Source organism: Cucumis melo, chromosome 5 (assembly GCF_025177605.1).
Source record: "Cucumis melo cultivar AY chromosome 5, USDA_Cmelo_AY_1.0, whole genome shotgun sequence".
Classification (NCBI taxonomy): Eukaryota; Viridiplantae; Streptophyta; class Magnoliopsida; order Cucurbitales; family Cucurbitaceae; genus Cucumis; species Cucumis melo.
The window spans coordinates 16,478,457-16,495,844 of record NC_066861.1 but is presented as its reverse complement, the minus strand read 5'-3'; the positions used below and the strand labels follow the sequence as shown (position 1 = coordinate 16,495,844).

Below are 17,388 nucleotides of genomic sequence, written 5' to 3'. Positions count from 1 at the left end.
ACATACATAAGAATCACATCTACAAGCAGAGAAATACATAAAGATCAAAGTAAATGAATGATGAGACGCAAACTAGAGCTACCTTATATCTGAAACCACCAAGTGCGTGTTATAGGCAAATGAGAAACCAAATGGTTTTCCAGAACTTTAAAGTGAGTTTTCCAAAACTTTGAAGCCAAAAAGAAGTTAAAAACCATATGATAGGCCACAATTCAGTAGACTCACCTGATGACGATAAACCAGGTAGGAGAAAGAAAAGAAGACAATGATGAAAGGGAGCAGTATGGGTGTGAACAAACCCCATAATACACAAACAACATAATACACAAACCCAACAAGATATAAAGCTGTATCTTAGGTTAAGGTATAAAGTTGCGATTGACAAACCCCACAATAACAATATGAATTAATGAACATCGTGTATTAACATCATTGTCGTTGAAATTTTATCTGAATTTAAAACCATAAATCCCAATAGCATAAGCTCTTCACGAGACCACCTTATTCGTATAACCTAAAGTTCTTCCATCACTATGCTTCAAGACTCTAAAAAAACAAGATTCAATATTTAACAAGTTAACAATTTAAAAAAAATGTAAATAAAGATTTGAGAGTAGGGATTTAAACCATAGAGTCATTATTCAAATTCTCAAATGTGGCTTCCATCTCTTTTCCTATGTTTATGAATTATAGATCAAAATGACAAACTATTAGCTTATATGGGATAATTGAAAATTTTAAATGCGTACTTCAAAAAGAATATTACCTTCATCAATATCTTCAGTCATGTCATCCAAAGGTTTAGACTGAATCCAATTCTGAGCACAAATGAGTGCCTCTGCAGTTTGAGGAGTTAAAGAACTTCAAAAAGAATCTAACACCCGTCCTCTAGTGCTAAAGGCAGACTTAGAAGGCACAGTTGATATAGGAATACTGTAGATGTCCCTAGCTACTTAGCTAATGATCTTAAATCGAGAGGAATTCACCTTCCACCAAGTTAGCAAATCTAAATATTCATCTTCTATAAAATCTATACGAGCCTCATCTAGATAACGAGCCACCTCTGTTTTAGCATCATCTAGACATATTTTGTTACATTGTTTAAATCTATCATGAACAGCAACACGTGTCTTATAATATCCACTAGATGAGATAGAAGGTACTTCACTTTGACTTTGAAAGCCAAATCCTTCGATAGGTGTACATGATTGTGTTTGTGAATATTTTTCTTTTGACATTCTCATATAATAATCATCACACAATCGACGAAATACTTCTTCAACCTTATTCGTCCATATTTTTGCACTATCTTCCTCCAAAAATTCATTAAAACAATAATTCACATAAGCTAGCTTGTACCTAGGGTCAAGAACTACAGAAACATACAATAATAAATTGGTCTTCTCACATGTAGTTATACCCCAATACTTGTTGAACTTTGTCTGCATGCTTAATGTCATTTGGCTCAATAATGCATTCTCGTATGATGAGTATTCACGAATTATTTCTTGGATCAAACAAAGTTCATGAAAAAATATGTTTGAAGTCACAGACATAGATGCAGAAAACTTCTTTGTTACCTCTGAAAAAGTCTTTAGGAACTTTACAAACATTTTTGCATTAACCCAATCTTCAGTAGTAGGAATATCATCCTTTGGCAAATAACTAGGGTCATGCTCCTTCAATCTTTCAAAAGTCTTTTGACACTTAATTGCTCCATCCAACATAGTAAAAGTAGAATTCCATCGTGTTGGAACATCCATCATAAGACAATTTTTTGTTGACATCTTATCTTCTTTAGCAAAATTTTTAAATATTTGCAATCTAGCAGGAGATGACCTAACATACTTCACAGCATTTCTGATTCGAATGATAGACACATGCAAATATTTTAAGGCACCACAAACAATTAAATTAAGAATATGGGCACAACATCTAATGTGAATAAATTCACCATCCAACACCAACCCATTTCTGTTTTTAAACTTTTTAACCAAGTAGGCAATAGCTACATCATTTGAACTCGAATTATCAACCGTTACAGTAAAGAGCCTATCAATATTCCAACTTTCTAGCACTTTTCAATGGTTCTACCTATTGTATCTCCTTTATGATTAGCTACTTAACAACATTTCAAAATTCTTTTGTGCAAGTTTCAATCATCATCAATGAAATGAGTCGTTATAACCATATAATTAATATTTTGCACAGAAGTCCAAGTCCATGTATCCGTTGTTAAACAAACTCTTTGGCCACTTCGATTTAATGCATTTTTTAACTTTTTTTTTCTCCCTCATATACATTTGAAAACAATCTTTTGCAACGGTTACTCTTGATGGAATCACAAACTTTGGATTTAGTGCCCGACAAAATTGGTGAAACCCTTCACTTTCTACGAACTTAAATGGAAATTCATCCAAGATAACCATCCTAGCAAGCATTGTTTTACAATTTTCTTAAGTGAATGATGCAGCCATCAAACTACTTTCAGAATCTCCCTCTCCTTCAACATTATCTTCCAATGGATTTACATACATCTTACATTTCTCTAAATGTCTTTTTAAATTAATGGTACCATTTCTTTTGGAATCACAAGCATATGAAGTCCCACAATATTTACAAGTAGCCCTAGGATATTTAGGACCACATCCTTCTACCTTTATAAAATGTTCTCATACTGATGATGGTGGTTTAACCAGTTTTCTTTTTCCTAACATTGGACTAGAACAACTCTGATTTGAAGTCTCGTCTACCGAGAATGAAATCATCCTAATAATCATTAAACAAAACACACAGAAAAAAACACTCAAATTTGGCTTATTTGATTCATTTAACTATATTGCCACAGTCGAAAAAAGAAATTTTGGCTTATTCAAAGAACAAGTCAGATCTAATGATTTCTCATAAACAATAACTACGAGTTCTCATACAAACACTTGAATTTGAAAGAACCTCCCCCCACAATTTCAATAACCATAAAAATGATTTGAAAGACATCTCTAAAGAAATATTTAGTACCCATTCAATAAGAAGTTCTTAATCATTGAAGAGCTACAGCAATAATACAAACCTAGATGACAAATTAAGAAGCCAATGAAAGCTTCACTGAAAGCGAATTCAGTCTACCGATTGAAGAGCTAAAGCTAATAACACAAAGCCAATGAAAGCGAATTCATTTCGTTCCTACTCCAAGAAGAAGAACACAACCAAACCAAAATCCACAAATCACAAGGAAAACAACACAGTCTACCGATTATAGCCAATAAAAAATTAAATTTTTTTTTTAAAAAAAACCCAACATCCAAGTTCCTATATGAACATCCAATAACAACAAACAAACAGAAAAATGAAACGATCTTGAACATAACCACAATACCTGAGAATCTAAAGATCTTGAAGGTTACGAGGAAGCTGTGATCGGAGGCCGACATGGTTAGGTAAACACAGAAAAGGCCGAAAAAGAAGACAAAAATAATAGGTAAACACACCCACCTCCCAAAAACTCAAGTGATGAAGACGATGGAATCGCGAAGTGATGAAGACGAAGAGATGATGTCGAGTCTGCAGATGAAGAGGTGAAGAAGACAAGAGGAAATGAAGCAGAGTCACAGACGAAGAAATAATTTTAACCTAATCGGTTAATTTTAAACCGGACCCGAACCGAACCAAATCAGTTCGGTAACGCTATTGTTACTAACCGATCTAACCCAAACCGAACCGAATCGGGTCGAGTCGGGTCATTGGTTCGATTCAATTTTTTTTCACCCCTAATATTAATGAACCTTGCTATTAATAAGCATCTCACAATTTAAAAAAGGCGAAATTTTCTTAGTATTAATATTAGTTTGTTAAAATTTCCTATCAATGAACGTACAAGAGCATCAAGATATGCGGCGTCATTATTACTATCATGATATTTAATGACAATATATCAAAAAAGATATTAGAATGTAATAGTATTAGTTTTTTTTTTTTTTTTTAAAAAAAAGAATATTTTATTTTATTGATAATTACAACTTGAGGTAGAGATTTGAACCTGAAATTTGTAGGAATATGAATTGAAGTAATTATTATTACAACCATTCCGTATAGTTTTAAAATAAACATTTGTAGGAACTGTGGAGTCGCATTGTATCGGCCTTCAAACCGTTTTTGGCAATTGCGATGCATGGGAGTTTGGAGTTCAAGGTTTTGGCGTTTATCTCGCTAAAGCTGGCCTTCCTAGTTGACCAAATTTACGTATAAAAATAAAAACCTCACTTTTTGAGCTTCTCCTTCTCCATTTCCCCTCTTTTTCTTTCTCCCCCATTCTTTCTTCTTCCTATTTCCCTCTCTCTCCCCGACCCCCCAACTTTCTTCATCGCTAATGGCTCTCAAGCTCAGTCCCCCAGTCAAACTCCCTTCTCACAATCTCCCTTCCATTCGTCTCCCCCATCGCAGATCTCCAACTCTTCTCATGGCCTCCACTCTCCACTCTCTCTCCAAGTAACTATCTAACATTCCCATTTTCGTTCTCTCTCTTCTCTTCCATCAATTTATTTTATGCTACTGCCTTTTGATTCCACTTCTCTTTTATTTTTCTTTTTATTGTATTGTGATTTTATTCGTTGATCCTTACCCATTTTAATCAGCAATTGCTTATTTCTCTTGATATTGCCTTCCTTGGAATCTCCGCCTACCTCAATCAATCAAGTTATATAGTGAGAGGATTTTGTATTATAAATGTTATGGAATCCGCTCCTTCTTGCTTTGATGTAATTTTTGTCTGAAGAAAGAGGCATTTTTCAGAGATTGTACTTGTACTTGCGAGAAATCTCCAGAAGGATGGATTTTTTTTTTTTCACGTGATTTCTAATTTAGTTATTTTTTTAATTGCCACTATTACAATGTTTATTAAATGATTTTGCAACAGCATTGATTCTTTTTCCCTTTTTTGTGCGATTATTTCCAAACGGTATCTATCAGTCTTTTGGTTTCTTTTTCCTCCCTCTCGTTTTAGTTATTTATTTATTATTAGGTTATGTTGATTGCAGAGTCATGCTTGTGGTATTATATAAATATTATTGGTGGTCCAAGTTGTATTTATATAAAGTTAAATTATATCGTCAATTACGTTTGCATTTGTGAATTTTGAATTTTCAATTCTATTTAAATCTTGGGCCCTTCAGAAAAATTTGATTAAAAATTACATTTTGATCATTCCATGACGATGTGGAATTGTGGAGGGATGTGACCATCAATAATTTCTATTAAAAGAGTTTTTATTTATTATTTTCTTAAATATATGTTGTCTTTGAAAATTACGCAGCCACATACATTCACTCTTGAGTAATATGCTTTTATTCTTTCCTCGATTCTGTCATTTTATATTTTTTAAGTTTTTAGCCAAATTTTTTAAAATAGAACAGATTTTTCTGAGATTACTCTTTTTAAGTTCTTAAAAGCTTGTATTACTTTTTAAATCGTTTCTGGAATGAACTAAAACATTAAGAAAATATAAGTTCGCTTTTTAGCCAAAAATTGAGAACCATTTGCGTGAGCTTAATTAGTCAGCGTGTAGCTTGTTTTGCATTTGAATATTTTCTGACTTAAGGAAACGTAAACAGTAAACTCGTAGTCTTATAATTTGGTAGCTGGATGTTGGACTTTTTCCAAAACTTTGTTGTTGTGGTCGGTTTAGTTGATCTGCCATTGCCAGTGGACCTATACACGTTTACCACTTGTAGATAATAGAAATAATTTATCCCACTCTCTCTCTCTCTCTCTCTCTCTCTCTGTAACACTCTAGGTTTTTCTTCATTTAGAGGAAGGAAGAATTTGAAAAACTGACTGTTATGGTGCATTTATAGTTGTTTCATGGATGCTGTGTTGTTAATGTTTATTCTGGTTATACCCTTGTTTCTAAACTGCATCTAAAATGTTAATTTCGAAGTCTTACTTTTTTTAACTTTTTTTTTGTGTGCATACATTTTTACAAATATAGCAATCAAGTTTAACATATTTACAGATATACCACAATGCAAAAAAGAATTTCCTGGTACAACAAAATTTAGATCTTATTCTCAGAGTCTATCAGTCATAGACCAGTGATATGGTCTATCACCAATAGGTTTTGATGTATCTTCAATTCTGTAAAAATGTTGTATACACTTATTTATTATGCCTAAGAGTGCTACCTAATACAATTACCTTTAAAACATTATACAAATCTAATCAACTGTAATCACAATTTACAACTAAATATGTAATTAGCTTCTTGTTTTCCTGTTGTTTCTTTTCTATGGCCATATTATGTTTGTGTTTATGGCTTAAGTCATGTCCTACAGACTATAGTTGCTCTCTACTAACTACCGTCTATTGCCTTCTTCATACTACATTTCCATTCAATTTGGTATCTAGCAGTGTGCAATCGCCCATTCAGGTTTAGCTTGTAATTTCTTGAGTGGAAGTGCTTGTAAAACTGTATTCTGAGACTCTTGTAAGTGACTGAGTTTTGATGACCCTCTTCTTTTCTAACTATTCTTAATAATTATTAATCTTGTAAATTGAACTTCTGAATCATACATCTGAGACTGAAATCACTGTTGTTTATTCTATTTTATAGATCGATTGAGGGAACGAAGAAGCCATATTTCCCTCCCCGGGAAGTGCATGTTCAAGTGACTCATTCCATGCCACCTCAAAAGATGGAGATCTTCAAATCGTTAGAAGACTGGGCAGAGAATAACATCTTGGTTCACCTAAAGCCTGTTGAAAGTTGTTGGCAACCTCAGGATTATCTCCCAGACCCAGAATCTGATGGTTTCTACGACCAAGTCAAGGAAATAAGGGAGAGATCGAAGGATATTCCTGATGACTATTTTGTGGTGTTGGTTGGCGACATGATCACCGAAGAAGCGCTTCCAACTTATCAGACAATGCTGAACACCCTTGATGGTGTTCGTGATGAGACCGGTGCAAGCCTCACCTCGTGGGCAATTTGGACAAGGGCATGGACTGCAGAAGAGAATAGACATGGTGACCTTTTGAATAAGTACCTTTACCTGTCAGGACGAGTTGATATGAAGCAGATTGAAAAGACCATTCAGTACCTTATTGGATCAGGAATGGTTTGGTTTCTCGCTTTCTCAAAAATAACTTTTGTTTCGGTTTCTTTGAACAATTTACTGTGACCTGGAAAAGTAGAGATTTGTGTGCACTTGAACTCACAATTCAACTCACAAGTACTATAAGTCATCCGAGAAAATTTACTTGCAAAAACTAAGAAAAGGATAACTTTATGAACATCAACTAAGCGTGTTTTCATTGAAGTTGTGTCTTAAAATGTAGAGAACACTTCTCAAAAACATTCTAAAATAGCACTTAAGTTTTTTACAGATGTGTGGTTTGTTAGAATTCTGAGTTCAAACCATTAGAACTTTGTTAGTTCGTTAGGGATTTAATTGCGTACTTCGATTTCTTTTTATGGCTCTACAGTTAACAGTATCGGATTTGATGGTAAATCATAGTGAGTAGGTGAAACTCGCTGCTTCAACAGAGTGTTCTCTGCTGCTTATCTGAATGTTAGAATAGTCCATTTTTATATTTTCAGCTTGTAGGCTTTTTGTGTACTTTTGGATTGCCAAATTTAGTATCTGTCTGTGACCATAGTTTATTATAAGATTTTATGCTGTGTCTTTTTTCTCGTTTTAGATTCAAATTGAACTCATGGTTTGTTTTTGTGCCTTTTTAGGATCCCAAAACCGAAAACAACCCATACCTTGGTTTCATCTACACCTCATTTCAAGAGAGGGCAACTTTCATCTCCCATGGAAACACTGCTAGGCTGGCCAAGGAACATGGTGATTTTAAGTTGGCACAGATATGTGGTATAATTGCATCTGATGAAAAACGTCATGAAACCGCATATACCAAGATTGTTGAGAAGCTCTTCGAGGTTGACCCTGATGACACAGTTATAGCTTTAGCTGACATGATGAAGAAAAAAATTTCAATGCCAGCCCATTTGATGTACGATGGACAGGACAACAACCTTTTTGAGCACTTCTCATCTGTTGCTCAGCGGCTTGGAGTTTATACTGCTAAAGACTATGCTGACATTCTGGAGTTCCTCGTTAGCAGATGGAAAATAGAGAATTTGACAGGTCTCTCAGGTGATGGACGCAAAGCACAAGATTTCGTGTGCAGTTTGCCGCCAAGGATTAGAAGGCTGGAAGAGAGGGCTCAAAGCAGAGCAAAACAAGCACAAAGAGTCCCATTAAGCTGGATCTTTGGCCGAGAAATACAAGTGTAACGGCAACGGTCTTAAAGGAAGGTGTTAAACTACTTGACTCAACTTGACAGAGGCCTTTCAGACGACATTCGACTAAAAATCTGAAGCGTTTTCATCTTTAGGTATCACTTCCAAATCCTAATTGTTGAAGGGAAAGTAAGTAGATCAGACTGTCTCGTTGCTGCTGCTGTATTTGTTGATGCAACAACTATGTCACTTCCAGCTCCTTATTTCTTTAGAAGAAAAGGATCAATGTTGGCTTGAGTTTTGTTTTTTTCGTAAACAAATAGAACGCCTAGTAAGTTTTCGACTGTTGTAATAACCAAACCAACTATAAATTTTGGGGAAAAAAAAAATCCTAATTGCACTTTTGCTTTATTTATCTATGTCCGATAAGTCATTTCTACTTTGATATTTCTTGTTTTGTTTAGAGGGCAAAGATTCTGTTTATCATATAATATGCATACAAGTCTTGTCCGAGCAAGGTAAATTTGAAGGAAAAGAACATTGAAAATAAAAGTTAGAATGAAGAATCCAAAATGTTGCATTAGGAGAAACATAAAAACCTTCTCCTTTTCCAAACCCCAACAAAGTGGGGTATGAAGATTTGAAGAGAACAGAGGTTGGTTCTACAAGTTTTTATCAATATGAGAAAAGATATATTGGAACTTAGAAGATGATGAGCAATAAATGGAGCCAACGGAAGAGAAAGATGAGGAAACTTATATGTAAATCACTAAATTGTATAAATGCTATTTTGTTCTATCTTAAATTGTTGGGTTTTGTAGAGTCTAATATAGTGTTGGGTAGTATTTTTTAGACTTTTGTCCTATTAATTAGAGGGGTTTTTGTAAATTAATTTTTGAAATTAGTAGAATTAAGCTTGAACGGGCGTTTTGAGATAACACGAGGAAAGGGACAGAAGGCGAAGAAATCAAACAACGTGTGTGAAGAAAGGCAAAGCGGTACAACAAGATAATGTGAGAAAGGAAGACAGCAACGAATACTTAACCAATTATTAGGTAACGAGGTAGGCAAGGAGGAGTCGGTTAAGTCTTAAACATGAATGATTAGATTGCTAAGTATGTGTTAAGTTTAAGTTAAGGATGGTTTAAAAAGGATACTAAACTAACAATGTGTAACACACTAAGTAGAAGCTGTTGAGATTAGGAGAAGTGTAATGTTGACTAACCTGTTTTAAGGAAAGTATAAATAGGTTTGAAGAAGGATTCATTCAAGTGTTTACATAAGAGAAAGTTCTATCAAAGGTGTTAAAGGTGAAACTTCATTGTAGGATCAGACGATAAGAGGGAGGAAAAGCTAGGTGATAAGAAGGAGAAAGGGAAAAAGAAATGCTTAGCTGAGTAAGCAGTGACCCTTCCAAAGAAAAGTAAGCTTTTGAAAAATGTTTTTACCACCAAAGTCATATTGTTATAGTGTCATGTTGTTAGATATGCTCATGTTGTAATCTCACATATACATATAAAAGAACATGCATGACTAATTTGAAGTATGTTTATGTTTGTAAAGTTGTATTGTTGTGATGCTTTTATTTATACAAAACTATTTTCCTTATTCATGATTAGAAGCTAACTATTATGTGCACATAAGAGTTTAGGTTGCCATGTGTTGAGTGGTCCATTTGGTAGAAGGAAGGTTGAACTCGTTGAGATGGTTTGTGTTTAAGTCAATCGCCAAGGCAATTGGTATTGAATAAGGGTCCGTACGGATGTTAATGATGAAGTGGTAATCATCGAAGTGATTCTTGCATTGAGAAAGTTCAATATCCAGACGTTAGGAATAGTAGAGGCTAATGTGACTATTGTGTTGTTTGTAACAAGTTGTTAATAAAAAGGATACACATAATGATTGAAAATCAATTTTAAATATATGAAAAAAATCAATTTTAAGAGTTTGTTACCAAACAAAAATTTGATTGTTTAAAAATCAATTTTACAAAATCAATTGTGCCAAACATAAATATATGAAAAGAACATTATTCTAATCAAACAAAAAAAAAATTCAATACCTAATCCAAACTCTGGTTGCCTAATCGGTCCAAAAAATATTCTTAAAAGAAACAACAAAAGTCTAATTCATTTTCATTTAAAGCTCAATCAATCTAAATAATCCAAACTAATTATTAGTCTTCGATAACGCTTAAAATACATTTAGATAAAGTCTAAATTTAAATAACCTAAGTTTTCATTTTAAAATATGTCCAACATCTATATTTATTTTAAGAATTTACATATCAATACATATCATGCCCAAACTCAAACAATCAATGCGTACAACTTTATACCTTAGATCAATGGAGGCATGCACTAACGGTGAGATGGGGACGATGACGGTAGGACTGAAGATGACAATTGTGGAAGGTGAAGGGAAATGTTTTCTTTTTTTTTTTTTTTTTGAAAAGTGGAGGCAGAGGAATGCCAAGGAAGTAGAAGCAACTTGTAGGATTTTGTGGTTGACGAAATCGTGCATTGGTTATACGACTTTGGCTTCAAGTCGTGGACTGGGTACTCGAATTCGTGCACGGTGGACAATTGACAAGTCAGCTGCAAACATGTGATCGAAGTCATGAATTGAGTACACAAGTTTAAAGCCAAGTTGTGTATCCAATCCATGATTTAAAGTAATCGTGTCCCAGGTATACGATTTTGCTACCTATTTTTGTCAATTTTCCCACCACCCTACTTTTTACAATAAATATTTAATAAAATTATTTTAAAAAATCAAAATAAATAAAATTAAATTTTGTTATAATTGAGATAGGATTATTCAAATCATAAACCTTATGGTGTGACTAGCTACCATACTTGTATGTGTAGTTGAAAGTATAGATAAATAAAAATTGTAAGTTTAAGACTAAGATAAACAAAAACAAAGGTTTGATACTAAAATAAATAAAAGTTAAAAGTATAGATATAAGTAAAAGGAAGAAGTATTATACTAATAAATTTGATACAACTTTGACAAATTTTATAGGTAAAAATTGGTTCTTTTCCTAAGAATCTATGGTCGACGTTCTTCCTTCTCTTCATAAAATTGAATTATTATAGCTTTTTTTTTATTTTCCTTTATTGAAAAGGAACTATCCTACCATTTTCTTATTTTTTTTAGGGGCACTTGCAACCATGGTAAAATAAAAAATTAGAAGTCTATGATCCAACATTTTAAACTTGGTAAGAATGACAAATTAACAAATCCAACACAAATGAATTTACCATATGACCAAATTGTCTTCATAGTTAAAAATGTGAAACTCCATATGATTGTCGTTTGATTGTCATATAATTATCACTAATTATCAATGATATCTATTATTATTTGATTATTATCTGATTGCTATTTGATATTCATTGTTATCTGATTGGTAATAATATCGATTTATCATCTCTTTGTTATTTAATTTAATTGATTGTTATTTAATTCAAAATGATAGTTATTGTTATTTAATTACCTTATTTTTTAGAAAAATGATAAATATTTAAATAGGTTTAAAATGTGTTTTTAAGTTGAGGACTGACTTTTTTTTTTTTTTTTTGCAAATATTCTTATCCTCTTCATTTAGGTTATTAAAAAGAAAAAGATTTTGGGTAGTAGGGGGCAGCCGCAACACTGTACAGAGAAAAAGAAAAAAAAACAAATTAGGAGAAATAGAGAGAGATTCCGGCGACGTTCGGCGGTGAGAAAGCAACCGGCATTCTCTCCGTTCGGCGTCCAACGTGTGTTTCTGACGAGGGGAGAAAGCTGCTGCATTTTCTGGGCGTTTGGGTCTCGATTTTCAGCAGCTACGGCGTGATTCTACGGGCAGTTGCGTGGTGGCTTTCGTCGGGTTGTTTGATCGTTCTTAGCGACGAAGAGACGGCTGATTTCATCTTACTCAGTTGTAGTTTTGTTCACGTGGGTTATTCGGTTTGTTGCGGTCAAAGGCTACAGTTTCCGGTAGGTTTTTGGGTCTCGATGTCAGATACAACATCCGTCATGTGACTCTTTCAGTTTCATATGTTTGGTCGACGATAAAGTCTAGTACGGATCATATTATCTGTTGATATTGTAATTTGTATATTAATTGATATTGTTCTTCATAAAATCTAGTGGATCAAATGACTATAGGAAGCTTAACCATGATACTGATATAGCCATTTCATTATCGTTAGATTGTCATTATATTTTTTCATTTGGTGTAAGTACCCTCTTGAATAATATATTTATGTATCATAAATTTAAATTAATAGTAAAATTGTTGAAAGCATGCATGATATTCAAAGTGAGAAGAGATTTTGCAATGAATTGAGCACCAAATCAATCACTACCCATTTACTCTAAAAATTATTACAATCAATTTGAAATATATATATATTGACGAAGATGTGGTTACCAGATCAGGATCTTCCATTCTCATCGCCATAATTTTCTCCAATCTTTCCACCAACATTTTCTCACAGTTGGAGCAGTGAAGAACGAAATTACTTCAACTCATCGATTCTTATACATTCCAGCGGCTCATCTCACCAAAATCGGTCGCCATTCCTCAATCTCTCCGTTCTGCGCTTCTTCTCGATCTCAAATTCAACTTCTGCTTTTGAGTAATCAAAATTCAAACTTCGGCAGAGGGAGGACTAAGTGGGTGAATAAGAAAAGAGAGAATAAACACTAAAATTAGTTGAGGGGTAACCTTAGAATTAAAGAAAATTCATTAACATTATTTTACATCTATTTTAGAGATTTTTTAAAAAAATATAACAAAGCACATAAATATTTACATCCATAGAACAATTTCGAAAGAGGAAAAATCCCACAATATGAAATAACAAAAATGCCCCGATCACACAAAAAACAATTAAAAACGATTTTGCACTAAATCTAAATGATTTTGTATCACAGTCTAAACGATCTTGTACCATCTTACTTAGTCTAAATAATCGTGTACCTAGTCTAAATGATTGTGTACCCAGTCTAAACGATTTTGTATGATTGTGTACCCAGTCTAAACGATTTTGTACCAAATCTAGATGATCTTGCTACACGATCTTGTACCCTTGTATTCAGTATAAATGATCTTGTACCCTTGTACCCCGTCTAAACAATCTTGTACCCTTATATTCAGCCTAAACGATCTTGTACCCTTGTACTTACTACACGATCATGTACCCTCCAGTCTAAACAATCTTGTATCTTGTAGCCAGTCTAAATGATTTTATACCCTTGTAGGCAATCTAAACGATCTTGCTACACAATCATGTATCATTGTACTTAGTCTAAACGATCTTGTACCTTGTATAAGTCTAAGCATTCTTGTACCATTGTATCAAATCTAAACAATATTGTACCTAGCTAGTCTGAACGATCTTGTATCAAATCTAAACGATCTATTAGTGATAGTGGTCTATCTCATGTCTATTTGAGATAAACAACTTATCGTTTAGATATTGGTACACACATTTAGATCTTGTACCAAGAAGAAAAAAAAAAGATGAGAGATGAAGAAGAATGAAGAAATTGTAGACGAGGAAACGAATAAATCACAAACAAAAAGAAGTGGGAATATGAAGAAGAAGTAATAATACGAAGAAATTAATAATATGAGAAGGAGAAGAATAAATTGCAAAGACGAAAAAGAAGTGAAGTGAAGAATGCTCCTACAATATTCAAAACACAACAAAGGGCAAATCTGAAATTTAAGAAAAAACAATAGTGTGGCTTCATGAACTTTAATTTTTTACTAGACTAGCCATAAATATTTTTGGGCTTTGTTACATTTAGGGGTCTTTTAGAAAATATTCAAAGCGGTAAAGTATTTACACGGTATAAAACAATTCCGAAAACGGAAAAAGCTTAGAGACCCACCGTGTAAAATACCAAAAATGCCCCGTCAACAATGCACGCCTAATATATTTGCGATCGTTTAGATTTGGCTATTGTTTGGTACGAGATCATCTAGATATGACTACAGTTTATCTTTTCAGTTATATCATTTTATTTTGTTACACGATCGTTTAATTTTGTTACATTTAAATTTGATTACATTTAAATTTGGTTACATGATCGTTTAGATTTGGGTCCCCAAATCTAAACGATTTTTTTTTTCAAAATTTGGTACACGATTTTTTATATTCTTTTGATATACGATCGTGTAGATTTCTCTAAACACGAGAATTTATTTTTTTTACATGATCGTTTACTTTTTTTACACGAATATCGTTACATTTGGCTACTCCAATCTAAATGATTTTTGTCAAGATTTTTTATACATGGTCTTTTATTTTTTTTTTTATGTTTACTTTTTTACACGATCGTTATATTTACAGTTTGTTACTCCAATCTAAATGTTTTTTTAAATTTTTTATACACAATATTTTAGATTTTACTATTTTTTGACCCAAATTTAAATGACGTAAAAAAAGAGGAAAAGAAGAAAGACGATGGAAAGAAATCACAACAAAAAAAAGAGGAAAAGAAGAAATACGATAGAAAAACTAATCAACGTAAAAAAAGAATCATGAAAGAAGAAAAACGACGAAAAGAAATCGTAAAAAAAATAGAAAAGAAAGAAAGAAGACGAAAGAAATCGGAAGAGAAAGAAAATGGCCCTGGTGCAGCTTTTCTATTTTTTTTAATTGTTATTCTTTCTTTTTCCAAACGTTTATATTTATTCCATAAAAAGTAGTGACACTAAGTTTTTTTTTTATATAGGAGAATAGTAAAAAATGGTAAAATAGACAAATTAAGTATATTGGGTTTATCATGTAGAACATGCTTAAGGTATGGAGTAGAGTGAAGTGGAACAAATTAAAATATTTCACCCCTTGTTTAATTTGCGGTAACGTTTAGTTTTTGCTAAAGGTTAGCATTAGAATTTTAAATAACCCTCATTACTATTCTTCAATCCTAAGTGGTCCCTTGTTTAATTTTAATAAGGAAAGTTTGTTGTCAATCTCTGACCACCACTTCTAGTGACTCCACTAAATCTCCCGCGACTGTCGTCAACCAACCTTCTATCGTCACTTCCCAACTTGATTTTTTTTTTAATCAAAACACTTTTAAAAAAGAGAGTTGCCAAACACTTTTGAGAAATACTTCTTAAAGTAAAAACACAAAAAGAGTTTGAAAGATTAGATGGTTGAAAAAAAAACCTAAGAGGCCAAATAAAAATTAAGATTCAAACTTTTTGATCTTTTATCCTCAGATATATTTTGATAAAAAAATTATATTTTTTCAATAATTGAATTTTAAAATTAAAATACTAGTTTATTTCCATTTGAAAGATTGAAAACTTGTTAAAACATTTGATAAAATATTTACTCATCATAGAAAAAATCAAATTAACCTAGAGATAAATGACAAAAAAAAAAAAAGGTTTCTTTTTAATAAATTAATATTGGGTGAAACATATAATTTTAATTATATTTCCAAAAAATTAATTACGTACAATAAAGAATAATTGTATAAAAGGATTATGCACAGTTATTTACATACATATTTGAGAATACGATGATATGTACTCAACACATAAACTATTTGAAGGTATATTAAAATAATTAACACTTTAAATACATAGTATTAGAAACCAGACAAATTATTATAAGTGAAGTTAGAATAATGTAAATAGTTATTATTATTATTGTTATTATTATTCTTTAAAAAAAGAAAAAGATTTTGATATATTATACACCGACAACAACAACTTGCCGTTTGGTTAAAAGCAGTCGCAAAAACTGAGATCGGAAGAGAAAACCCCAAAATAAATTCAAAAGCGAAAAAGATTAATCACATCTTTCAAGAAACAAACAAATAAAAACTAGCTGTTATTAAACCTCCTTTTATTCCAATCATTCCCTTCCAACGTCTCTCTCTAATTTTAAATATATATACATTAAAAAAAAAAAAAAAAAAACATCAATTATGAACATACAAGAAAAATGACCGTTGCCCCAAAAACCTTCAAATCCCTATAAACTTCCATTTCCCCTTCTCCTTCACATCCTCAATCTCATCTCCTTCTCTTCAATCTAAAAATCCCCAAAATTACCTGTTACCTGCAATCACCAATCCAATCCCTTCTCTCCCTCACCAATGGGTCTTTCACCTTCATCTTCAACCTCTGTTTCTAGGTCACACTACAACATCCACAAGCTCTTCCTCCTCTGTAACTACATCCTCCTCGGCGCTGCCTCCAGCTGCATCTTCCTCACCCTCTCCCTCCGTCTTGTCCCTTCCGTTTGTGGCTTCTTCATCATCTTCCTCCACGCCTTCACCATTGCCGGCGCCGTCTCTGGCTGCGCCATGGCATCTGCCTCTACCGGCCGCTGGTTCGGCGTCCACATGGTCTTCACCGTCCTTACCGCCATCTTCCAAGGCTCCGTCACCGTCCTCGTCTTCACTAGAACCGGCGACTTCCTGGGTGAACTGAAATCATATGTCCGAGAGGAAGATGGATCGGTGATTTTGAAATTGGGTGGCGGATTGAGTGGATTGATCTTTTGTTTGGAGTGGGTTGTTCTTGTTCTTGCGTTTTGTTTGAAGTATTATATGTATGTTGAAGGGAATGGTGGGAATGGTGAGGGTTTGAAGAGAAGTGCTAAGGTTCAGCAATTTGAAGATTCAACTTGGGCAGCACCATTTCCTGTTTAGAAACACAGTCAAAACACACATTTTTATTTTTTATGCTTAATTTTTTAAATTTTGTTTTATGATTCAATTTGTGAGTCATATTCATATATGTATTCTTTCCTATTAATTTTATATGTTTGTGAGCGTATGTTTAGGAATTAAATTATGGCTTCTATATTGAAGGGGAGTTACTCATTCAAATGAAATAATATACTATATATTACTTTTGTGTCTTATCACCTCTCCAATTCTCATTGCATTTTTCTTTGCCAATGGCAAAATGCTTTCTAGCTGATCTTTGCACCATCAAACCTTTTTTTTTTTTTTTTTTTTTTTTTTTTTTCTCTTACGTAATTGATAGAAATCAGCTAACTATTGAGCAAAAAGTAGATTATGAAACTGACTTAAAGGTGGTAGAGGTAGGTTGGGGGGCAGATATAGGTAGGTTGTTTCTTGCTCCACCCACATTTGTAGATGCTCCAATATATCCAACG

At 33.1% G+C, this 17,388-nt stretch overlaps 3 protein-coding genes across 4 annotated transcripts; 2 read left to right on the top strand and 1 right to left on the bottom strand.

The window, feature by feature from the left end:
• Positions 1-621: 621 nt before the first annotated feature.
• Positions 622-1,763, bottom strand: LOC127149551 (zinc finger BED domain-containing protein RICESLEEPER 2-like). The gene is made up of 3 exons (XM_051085334.1): positions 1,037-1,763; positions 767-838; positions 622-674 (listed from the first exon to the last, which is right to left on the bottom strand). Exons 1-3 carry the CDS (start codon positions 1,761-1,763, stop codon positions 622-624), a joined length of 852 nt encoding a protein of 283 aa, XP_050941291.1.
• Positions 1,764-4,128: 2,365 nt separating this feature from the next.
• LOC103485868 (stearoyl-[acyl-carrier-protein] 9-desaturase, chloroplastic) lies at positions 4,129-8,650 on the top strand. Of its 2 annotated transcripts, none has more exons than XM_008443593.3 (3): positions 4,129-4,485; positions 6,605-7,109; positions 7,733-8,650. In XM_008443593.3, the coding sequence occupies exons 1-3, from the start codon at positions 4,367-4,369 to the stop codon at positions 8,291-8,293; spliced, it is 1,185 nt and encodes a 394-aa protein (XP_008441815.2). In that variant the 5' UTR covers positions 4,129-4,366; the 3' UTR covers positions 8,294-8,650. The 2 variants fall into 2 exon arrangements, with proteins under 2 accessions (XP_008441815.2, XP_050940444.1); XM_051084487.1 differs by lacking the exon at positions 4,129-4,485 and adding an exon at positions 4,740-6,478.
• Positions 8,651-16,258: 7,608 nt separating this feature from the next.
• LOC103485869 (uncharacterized) lies at positions 16,259-17,128 on the top strand. Its single transcript, XM_008443594.3, has one exon. The coding sequence runs from the start codon at positions 16,358-16,360 to the stop codon at positions 16,913-16,915; it is 558 nt and encodes a 185-aa protein (XP_008441816.1). The 5' UTR covers positions 16,259-16,357; the 3' UTR covers positions 16,916-17,128.
• Positions 17,129-17,388: the final 260 nt, after the last annotated feature.

Excerpts from the sequence above, each read along its gene's own strand:
- LOC103485868 (XM_008443593.3), top strand. The coding sequence starts at position 4,367 with ATGGCTCTCAAGCTCAGTCCCCCAGTCAAACTCCCTTCTCACAATCTC. Across the intron at positions 4,486-6,604 it reads ACTCTCCACTCTCTCTCCAA|ATCGATTGAGGGAACGAAGA; the intron begins GTAACTATCTAA and ends TCTATTTTATAG. Across the intron at positions 7,110-7,732 it reads ACCTTATTGGATCAGGAATG|GATCCCAAAACCGAAAACAA; the intron begins GTTTGGTTTCTC and ends GTGCCTTTTTAG.
- LOC103485869 (XM_008443594.3), top strand. The coding sequence starts at position 16,358 with ATGGGTCTTTCACCTTCATCTTCAACCTCTGTTTCTAGGTCACACTAC.
- LOC127149551 (XM_051085334.1), bottom strand. The coding sequence starts at position 1,763 with ATGGATGTTCCAACACGATGGAATTCTACTTTTACTATGTTGGATGGA. Across the intron at positions 839-1,036 it reads TCGTTATCTAGATGAGGCTC|AGGCACTCATTTGTGCTCAG; the intron begins GTATAGATTTTA and ends CTCAAACTGCAG. Across the intron at positions 675-766 it reads GACTGAAGATATTGATGAAG|GAAAAGAGATGGAAGCCACA; the intron begins GTAATATTCTTT and ends TCATAAACATAG.